Source organism: Mirounga angustirostris, unplaced genomic scaffold (assembly GCF_029215605.1).
Source record: "Mirounga angustirostris isolate CCGP_5_RB_7025 unplaced genomic scaffold, mMirAng1.0.hap1 SCAF_10, whole genome shotgun sequence".
In the NCBI taxonomy this organism is placed as follows: Eukaryota; Metazoa; Chordata; class Mammalia; order Carnivora; family Phocidae; genus Mirounga; species Mirounga angustirostris.
The window spans coordinates 99925256-99934637 of NW_026991718.1; the positions used below are offsets into that span (position 1 = coordinate 99925256).

The window sequence follows — 9382 nt, forward strand, 5'->3', positions numbered from 1 at the left end:
ATCTATTTGTGAACAGAACCTGATGGTGTTGATGCTTCTTCTACGGGGGTCTGCACTGTAGATTCATTCCTAGCTAGCCTCTTTTCTTAATGCTATCATGTGGAATATTATTCTCAAACAGGTAGGAAATTGTCATTTCTGCTTTATTCTTTTCTTTATTATTATTATGGTAGAATATACATAACAAAATTTACCATTTTCACCATTTTTTTTCATTTTCACCATTTTTGAATGCACAGTTCAGTGGCATTTAGTACATTCATGTTGTTGTGTAACCATCACTACCATTCATCTCCAGAACTTTTTCATCTTCTCAAACTGAAAATTTGTACCCACTAAACAGTGACTGCCCATTCCCCCTCCCCCAACCCTTGGCAACCACCATCCTATTTCCTGTCTCTATGAACTTGACTAATAGATATCTCATATAAGTGGAATCTTATAATATTTGTTATCTTATATCTGGCTTATTTCACTTAGCATAATGTCTTCAAAGTTCATCCATGTTGTAGCATGTGTCAGAACTTCCTTCCTTTTTAGGGCTGAATAATAGTCCATTGCATGTATATACTATATGTCACATTTTGTTTATGAACTCTTGGGTTGTTTCCACCTTTTAGCTCTTGGGTCCCTGCTTTCACTTGTTTGGGGGTATATATCCATAAGTGGAATTGTTGGATCATATGGTAATTTTATGTTTAATTCTTTGAGGAATCCCCATACTGTTTTCCACTGGGGTTCTGCCTCATTCTTGATCCCTGTCATAGCTGCATGACTGTATTCATGACTGGAAAAGGTGAGATTAGGGATGAAATTGACCAAGGGACTTCTACTCTTTCAGGGATTTGTTTTGTTTTGTTTTGTTTAGAAGAATCTTAAAAAAAAAAAAAAAGAATGATATCTAGGGAAAAAAAATTCTCTTTCACCTCATGTTAAGGAATTCCTGGAGGAATAAAAGTAGCCCCATCAATATTGAACCCTGAGAATTGTGAGAATTGAGATTTTTGTGCCTGGTGTGACAAAGACTGCTGGGTAGCAGAATTAAACAAAGCACCCTGTTCTAACTCCTGCTAGGTTAAATGAGGAATAAAGAAACAATAGAGCCACAAGCTCTGGAGCCACAAGCCACTATGGACTCCTCAGGTACAGTGTATCCATATGGTGAGATCCAAGTTTGGCCCTCAGATGTAATAATGAGCCCAGATTCTGGGACACGGTTCCCAGAAGCATGAGCCTAGTGAGTGAACTCACTGATACTTGTGTCCCAGGAGATACCACAGAGACTACCTCACCCAGCTCTCTACCTGAGGCAACAGACCTCACCCTTGTAGGTTACAGGTTGCTTCCTGCCTTGCACACAGAAAAACTCAGTGCCTAGAGAACAGTTCCTATTCTCTAGAACTTTCCAAATTGTTGACTTATGTTAGCTCCTCTAATAGGACTTGCACAGTGAGATTCAAGAATACTGTCTACCCTCCAACTACAAGTCAGTTAGCTTAGCTGTCATTCCATCTAAAACATAGGCTTGTTTCATATTTGGTTGCATGAGAGGACATCATTCCCACTCTAGGCTTGGCCACTTCGCTGGCTGCGTCCAAACAGCCTCACCCGGGGCTCGAACTCACTTCTGTTTGGTCCTTAGGAAAAACTTGTTTAGAGTAGCAGAATTAGAGAGGATTACCTAAGGGATATGCAGTCCTTCTGTTCTTCTTAGAAGCTCCCGACATTTATCTATCCCTGGATTAAGCCGGATCATCAAAAAAAAAAAAAAGGAATTCCTGGCTGACATCATCCTGACCCTTATGGAACAGCTTTTACGATCTTCCATCAGGGCAGCGTCCTTTGAGTAAAGTTAACCCTCAGCCCTACAAAACTCCTCTTGGTACAACTGATGTCTTCACTCACCCACTAAACATGGTACCTACTGTGTATGAAGCCCCGTAAGAGAGAGAGTTCCCGGGCCTTGTACCAGGAACTGTTATTCCCTTCTGAGCAGTTGGTTTGTTGTGATCCTGGACACACATGAACCAACTCTCTGGTCATGGAATGAGGAAGCTGAGGGATGGGGCAGCAGGCTGCCTCTAGCATGGGTACAGAACTCAGGCGAGATTTTGTGTGTTAATCTCATGCCTGTCTTTACCTTATTTTGTAAGCTTCTATTTTTCTTTCAGTCTCATTGCCTCACTTTTTAGGTTGTTGAATTATCTGAATTTTTGCAAGCTATTCAAATCCCTTAGGGAATAAAATGTAAACGTGAATCAGGTATTCTCAGTTGCTTTGGAAGACAAAATGTATATAAATTATTAGTTTTCAGAGAACTAGAATATGCTTGATAAAGTTGGCCTTTAAACAATTAATTACTGTTCTGAATTCATGACTAAATTATAAGTTCTGTGCTCTCAGGAGCCTTAGCTATCTTGTTCATTCTGTACTTGCCGTTGCCAGTGCTGTGCTCAGCACATAGTAGATGCTCAGTAAACATCCCCTGCAAGATTTGACCAAACAGGATCTCTCTGCACTTAAAGGTTACCATCAGGGTTTGTAGATCCTGAGAAGCAAAGAGAGGCTGTGGCGTTCTGGTATTTCCTCCGCCCTTGTCGCTTATGGGAGGACACCGGTGGCACTTCTAACGCTCTCCTGTCTCCCTCTCTGCAGACTCACATTTCAAGACTCCCTCCCGGTGCGGTGGCGGGACAGTCCGTGGCAATCGAAGGCGGGGTTTGCCGCCTGGAGAACCCGGTGAACTGACCCTTCAGGCTGAGCATGAAGCGTCCGAGAGGCATTTCAGAGCCTGAGCGTTTCGGGGATTTTAACTGAAGTTGGATGTTTTATCTTCGCCGTTTTATAATTCCTCTTTGCAGCCTCGTGCACGGCTCGCTGCTGCAGTTCGCGCTTAGTGACGTGCGGGTCTTCGGCGGGTGCGCGGGACTGAGTGTGCGCGCGCGTGCAGTGCGTGTGCCTGCTTCTCTCTCGATGAAATACGAGCTCCTTATTGTGTAACCTATGACCGGGAATGAGTAAATCATCTTTACAAAATGTGTGCTTTACTGTTTACAAGTAAAACCTAAAGTTGCAAAGGAAACATTTTTGATTTCACACAGAGGTACCAGCTGTCGTTGATGTGATGTGTCTGAACTGAAGAGTAAATCTACATGTTTAAATGATTTGACAGTGGTAGTGCTCCATTTAATAACAGTACTAAGTGATAAAGTGTTTTTATTTGTTAAACAGTTTAAGTGGATCCTGTGGTAACTTAAACTGTTATTCTCATCCCTCATATGGGGCATTTTTCTTTAACAAAGAATGGTTTCAGTGAAACAATCTAGCAGAGAATTAAGGTCAGAACCTTTTTAAATAATAGTCTTATTGATAAAGTTTGTACTTCTTTCCTCAAGCTTTTCTAAGCTTAAATACTGCATATCTTCAAGCTATATGTACTATATAATGAGAGAATATGTAAAGAGAACATACAGGAATGCACAGTCCTTAATTTGTGTATAATGGAATGTTATTTACAATGTAACACTGTAAATAAGAAAGCAAAATTTATGGGAAAATTCAATATTATCTTTGTTTCTTGTTTAAATATATTTTTAAGATAAAGGCACAAAAATAAAAGAAGCATATTACTGGGTATAGTGTGTGACTCCTCTTCTCAGACTAATAAATTATCTTTTGAATCCTAGATTGGAGAGCCATTTTTTATTTTGTTTGTAAAAAGTTACTTCTTCCAGAAATCATACCTTTATCTTTTTTGCTATGATTCTGATAGTTCAAAACCAGTCTTTGTGCAGTTAGGCTGGACACTAACAAGATGAAAGTTGAACTTTGTTCATGATTGAATGGTCAGTATCAAGATCCCTAAAGTTTTTATTGCAGGTTGATAAAAAAATAACAAAGGGAAGGAATAAGAACACTCTGCTTTGGAAAATTGTAGTGGCAGCTGAAAACCCAAGGGTTTCAGTTGATAAATTGCTTCTAAATGTTATATTTCGTGATTCTGGAGCCACATAAGGAAACCAAGACTTTCCTTTTGATTTTTTGTGCAAGAAGTGGCTATCAAGAAGATACTAAAGATAGCCTTGCTCAGGGAGAGGAAGTTCCCTGCACCATATAATCATGGCTCTGGGCGGTAACTGATAAAGCCCCAGATGAAATTATACACTTGACATCGATGTATGGCCAAATTATAAAGGAAAGACAACCAAAATGGAGTGGGTGTAAATATGAATGATTTGGGAGTTGCTGATTTATATTCCTTGTACAGGCAATTACATTTGTCTCGCTGTGTTCCCGTAGACAGGTTGGTGCCGTGGTATCTGTTTCTCATTCTTAATGAGGCTGAGAACTTAGTAAGCGATGGGCTGGCTGGTGGGGAGCCTTTGGCTTCAAAAGCTTTCAAAGACCCGTTACCTGTTGGCAGGGTTTTTTGAGGAACTGGACTGGATCACATAAAACTATCAGGACACTTTGGAGTCTGAAAATCATCTGACCTACTTCACCAGGAATGCCATTTCTTTTCATCTTGTTTTGACTTTATTCTACTCATATTTAAAAGTTTGGGCTTGTTAAAAACCCCTTTTATGAAGAGTTTAAAAACTGGTCAGTGTAAAAGAGCACAGCCCCTCCAAGAACGGTTTGTTAAGACTTTATTCTCCAATTCCTTTTTTTTTTTTTTTAATTTAAGGAATAGTGTCAAACCAGGAGGCAAAAAAAAAAAAGTGATACTCAGAATCCTGGAGGCAAAAACATAATGTGTGGTATAAGTTCCTTAGTGATCAGATCAGATATTAAAGAGCAGATCCTGGAACCAGAGGATAATCAACCTCATTTCACACAAAAGTAGAAAGGGTCAAAAGAGATAAGAAAGTAACCTCATTCCCTAGTCTGGCTTATATCACCAAGATGCTGAAGCAGTATTTTAACACGGATGATCTTTACTGTATGCCTATCTTCTGCTTCTTTTCAAGCCCTGATCATTGGATGCTTGGTTCTCCTGAGTATAAGTAAGCCTGGTCTGGATTCCTCAAGGCCATCCCTGTGATTCTGCTCTGGGTTTGGAAGCGGGAGTTTTCTGGAAGTGGCGAGGAGATGGAAGGCATGGCACCCACAGCACCCATGCCCAGTGCTGAGGCCTGAAGGCCTTGTCTAGGCCCATCCTCCTCACTTGGCAGCTCTGCCTCTTCTCACTGCCTTCTGTGTGTCTGATGAGGGCAGGCCTTCCTCCCTTTTCCCCTGCTTCTTTGAACTGTGAAGTTGAAGTCTGAGAGCCGTGTCTGTTAGAACTGTGTACAAAGTACATGTAAGTAAGTCCTAAATGCTTGTCTGTGAGCAAAATGGATGACTTTTAGCTTACGGCTGTGGGCACCTCTCTTTGGCTGCTCAAAGGTCTTTTTTGCCTAATTGCTCACTGTGTCCCATGTTTGAGAGTGGTGATGGTACATTGCAGTCACCTGCAAATAAGCAGCGTTGTAATTCTGTTTTGAAGCACAGGTAAAAGGGGGAGGGAGGAAAGGAGGGTTTGAAGAAGGGAACATTCAGAAAAGTCCTGAAATTATTCCTGAATCTTGAGATTGTATTATTGTGGCATTTAAAAAAAAAAAAAATCTGGTCATTGTTATTATAAAAGCAATTCATGCTCATTACAAAACATCAGAAAGCAAAAAAAAAAAAAAAAAAAGATTAACTCATAACCCCATTTCCCTAGAGACAAGTTAATAACACTTTATCTTGTATCCTTATAGACTTTTTATGCATGAATTTTCTAAGTTTTAACACCGAAATGGGTTTACATTACCTGCTGTTTTCACTTAAGAATATCATAGAAGGATGTCCAGACTTACAAGAATCACCTCATTTATTATTGGTTCAGCTAGTGCTGTTCAGTACCTATATTCTATCCTAAGACCTCTGTAGAAACCCATCCCCAGTCCTAACAGTACAGTCAGCATCCGGCCACAGGTCCACACAGTGAGCACCGTGGCAAGGTCTGATTTGCCAGTGAAAGCCAGCTGAGCAAGGGTCTGGAGCAGACCACTGTCATTGCCCGTTGATTCTCCAGTTCAGAGTTCCCCAGACAACATTTAGAGGCTTGCGTCTGCACCTCTACGCCTGAGGACTTGTTCGGGAACTATAGAAAGCTGCACCTGCACACAGCAGGCCAGGAATGCCTGGGAATCAGCATGCCCCAAGAGCAGCTCTCAACCAGTGATGAACAGACATTGTATAAATATACTCACTGCCTTGCTTCTTGGGTGGTGTAAGTCTGGGGTACATGTTTCACTCTATTTTTGAGATTTCCCACAGAAATTAAGCTTCAGTTGCCCCCTGTGGTAGTTGACTTACGAATACACCTCATGTTGGCCTTCTTCCCTTCCCTGTACCCTTCTTTGCTCCCCTATTTGTGTGTCCTGGGGTCATCTCCCAGATGAACTACTTGCATTTGCCACCTTGTCCCAAGGTTGCTTCTTGGGGACTTGAAACTAAGAAACATTCCATTCTCCTTGGCCAGGAGGCCTTGATGGGCCTTTATACCCTCTTCTGCTGAGAGGGTGGACTCACCAGTCTGTTTGGGTCCTGCACTGGAGTCTCTTCCTGCCTTGTGCTCCTGATGAACCATCTTCATCCATCATATCTGATTGAACATTCTCCAAGTGATAAGGCTGGATGTGCCACAGAAGTGGAAGGAAGTTCACAGCTTGGTCAGTAATGGCAGGCACCAGACAGCTGGAGACAGGCGCATACTTTTAAGCAGGTGGGGAAAAAACAAGCTGAAGAGCAGCAGTCCATCAAGGAGTGAGGAACTCCTCAAGGGAAAGAATCTAGAATTGTGTTACTGGTACTCGGAAGAAACCATAGCCAAAGGTGTGTGATGACTTTAAGAGATTTGAAAAGACCCAAACAGTGGTAGCCAGTGTCCCCACGTCATGAACACATCTCCATGATGACCACACTGTAACAACCAATATGGCACCCACTTTCAGAATGTCATTTCTCAAGCCTGGATATCACCAACGTAATTTTATGGTTAATTTTTTTAAAAAATGCCTTCCAACATTTTTCTGAAAACAAAATGTTTATTGAGTCAAGCACATCCACTTTTTTCTGACATAAGCCCTACAATTGTTCAACGTTGTGAATCCCTCTGTGCCTTGAAGCCCAGTCTCCCATCCAACTTAAGGTTCCAGTAGTGAGTCGTCGTGTGGAGAACCAAAAGGGGACTATGCATGGAAGCTACTCCTCCAACCCAGGAACACTAGCCCAAGGAAAGGTTGAGCCCAGAAGATACAAGCCCCCGTGAATATGATTAATTTGTTTTACTTTAGCTATATCCTAAACCGTTCCCAAATCCTGATTAAGCAGGGGAAGGAGATGTGGGTGGGTAAATGCAGTAGGCTATACAGGTTGGGACTGAATGAGCGGGAGGCTGACACCATAAAAGTAATCCTTTTACATTAATATTTGCTATGGGGCATTAAGAATTCTTAAGGAATACACTGCTTTTCCCCAACACTTAATTTGGGTTCAAGTTTATATTAGTCCAGATGCCTATCATCGGAGACCTACAGGCTGACCAAAGTGACCAGGCAGTTTTTCTGTGCCCACATACTGCTGTCTCTGAAGTGTACGGCCACAGGAAGGATTAAATCTAAAACTGGCAAGGGCCTCCCTCTGAGGCTGTGCACTCAGCTTTCAGAAGCCCATCAGCCAAGCCCAGGGTGGTTCATTGTGACCAGTTGCGGAAAGCAGCAGGGAAAGCAAGCACGGTGGTTTCTCCTTTACGTGGTCGAGTCACCAAAGCCTGAAACCACAATGGCGAAGCTGGAAACATTGGGCTAGGGTTTCTCAGCCCTGATGGGGATTTCACTGATTGTCAGCAGAGCTTCAGAACCTGGATAGAAAAAAAAATCTAAACAATTCCTTTAATCACTGCTGTTGCCATTATGCCAGAGGTCCAAAAGTTTGCTCCTCAAATGGCCTTTCCTGGCCTTGGAAAATCCAGGAATGCTTAAAAGATAGACGATCGTGGGTTTGTTTGTTTGTTTTTTTAAGATTTTATTTATTTATTTGACAGAGACAAACAGAGAGAGAGAGGGAACACAAGCAGGGGCAGTGGGAGAGGGAGAAGCAGGCCTCCCGTGGAGCAGGGAGCCTGATATGGGGCTTGATCCCAGAACCCTGGGATCATGACCTGAGCCGAAGGCAGACACTTAACAACTAAGCCACCCAGGCGCCCCAGAAGATTGTGTTCTTCTAATATATTAAGAAAAATATGTTCTTCTTCATTTGTAAGTAGTAAGATTTTAATCTGTCCACCCAAGTTTTTTCCCCTAACCTGTTCACTAGCAGCCTTTTCCATCTAGTTAATGGTAAGTCCATCCTTCTGGGTGCTCAGGCCCAAACTCTTGGGGTCATTTTTTTTTTCTTTTATGTATCTGTTGTTGCATAACAGACCTCCCTAAATCTTAGTAATTTAAACAACAACTATTTTGTTTTCTCACAGTTGTGTCAACTAGGCTTGGCTTCACCCAGTGGGTTTTCTGTGACTCTTGCCGGTAGTCACGGGTATGCTGTATTCAGCTGGAGTGTGAGCTGGGGGCTGAGCTGATGAGCTTCCTTCTTTTTCCATGCAGGCTCAGGGTCTTTTCCTCTGCTCGTGGCCACCCTCCATGGTCTTTTCCTGCTGCTTCTCCTATAAGACATGGCAACTCAAGGTTCCCAGGAGCATGAAAGCAAAAGCTACCAGGCCCTTTTAAGGTTTGGGTCAGAACTGTCCCAGCCTTACTTTTGCCACATGTATTGCTCAAATCAAGTCACCGGTTCAGCCCAGATTCAAGAGGGGACTGCATTAGGGTATTAATACAGAGACAAGGCTCTTTGGGGGCCATCAACCTGAAATCCTTGAATCTGCTTTTTCTCCTATTTTAGAACCAATGCATTACTAAATGCTATCATCCTGAATTCAACCACTTCTCCCCCTCTCCGCCACTACTTCCCTGGGTTATTACAACAGGGTCCTCACTGGCCTCCCCGCATCCACAGTTACTTGTCCACTTGGCAGCCAGAAGAAGTCTGATCATGATGCTCCTCTGCTCAAAACCTTATAGTACACCTTGCCCCAGAGTCCTTACAATACCCTGGAATCTGCTCCCTGTCATTCTCTGACCCACTTCCTATTATAACCCTCACTCATTCTGCTCCAGCCATCCTGGCCTCCTTGCTGTTTCAGCAGCCCAGACCACCTCCCATCTCAGAGCCACTGCATGTGCCTTTACTCTCCTTTCCAGAGGGATCCACATGGCTTGCTCCTCCCTCATCTCCTTCAACTCTTTGTTTAAATGTTACTGTCTCTCTCTCTTTTAAAGATTTTATTTATGTATTT

General features: G+C 42.5%; 1 protein-coding gene across 6 annotated transcripts in view; it reads left to right on the forward strand.

The window, feature by feature from the left end:
• Positions 1-3238, forward strand: part of TASP1 (taspase 1) — a 303482-nt gene extending 300244 nt beyond the window's left edge. For 5 of the 6 annotated variants that reach the window (XM_064572806.1, XM_064572808.1, XM_064572807.1 and 2 more), the window contains one exon: positions 2656-3238. In XM_064572806.1, the coding sequence (XP_064428876.1) occupies positions 2656-2748 (93 nt within the window). In that variant the 3' untranslated portion in view covers positions 2749-3238. The remainder of the gene's footprint in view (positions 1-2655) is intronic. The other variant, XR_010405771.1, reaches the window with a different exon arrangement.
• The last annotated feature ends 6144 nt before the right edge of the window (positions 3239-9382 follow it).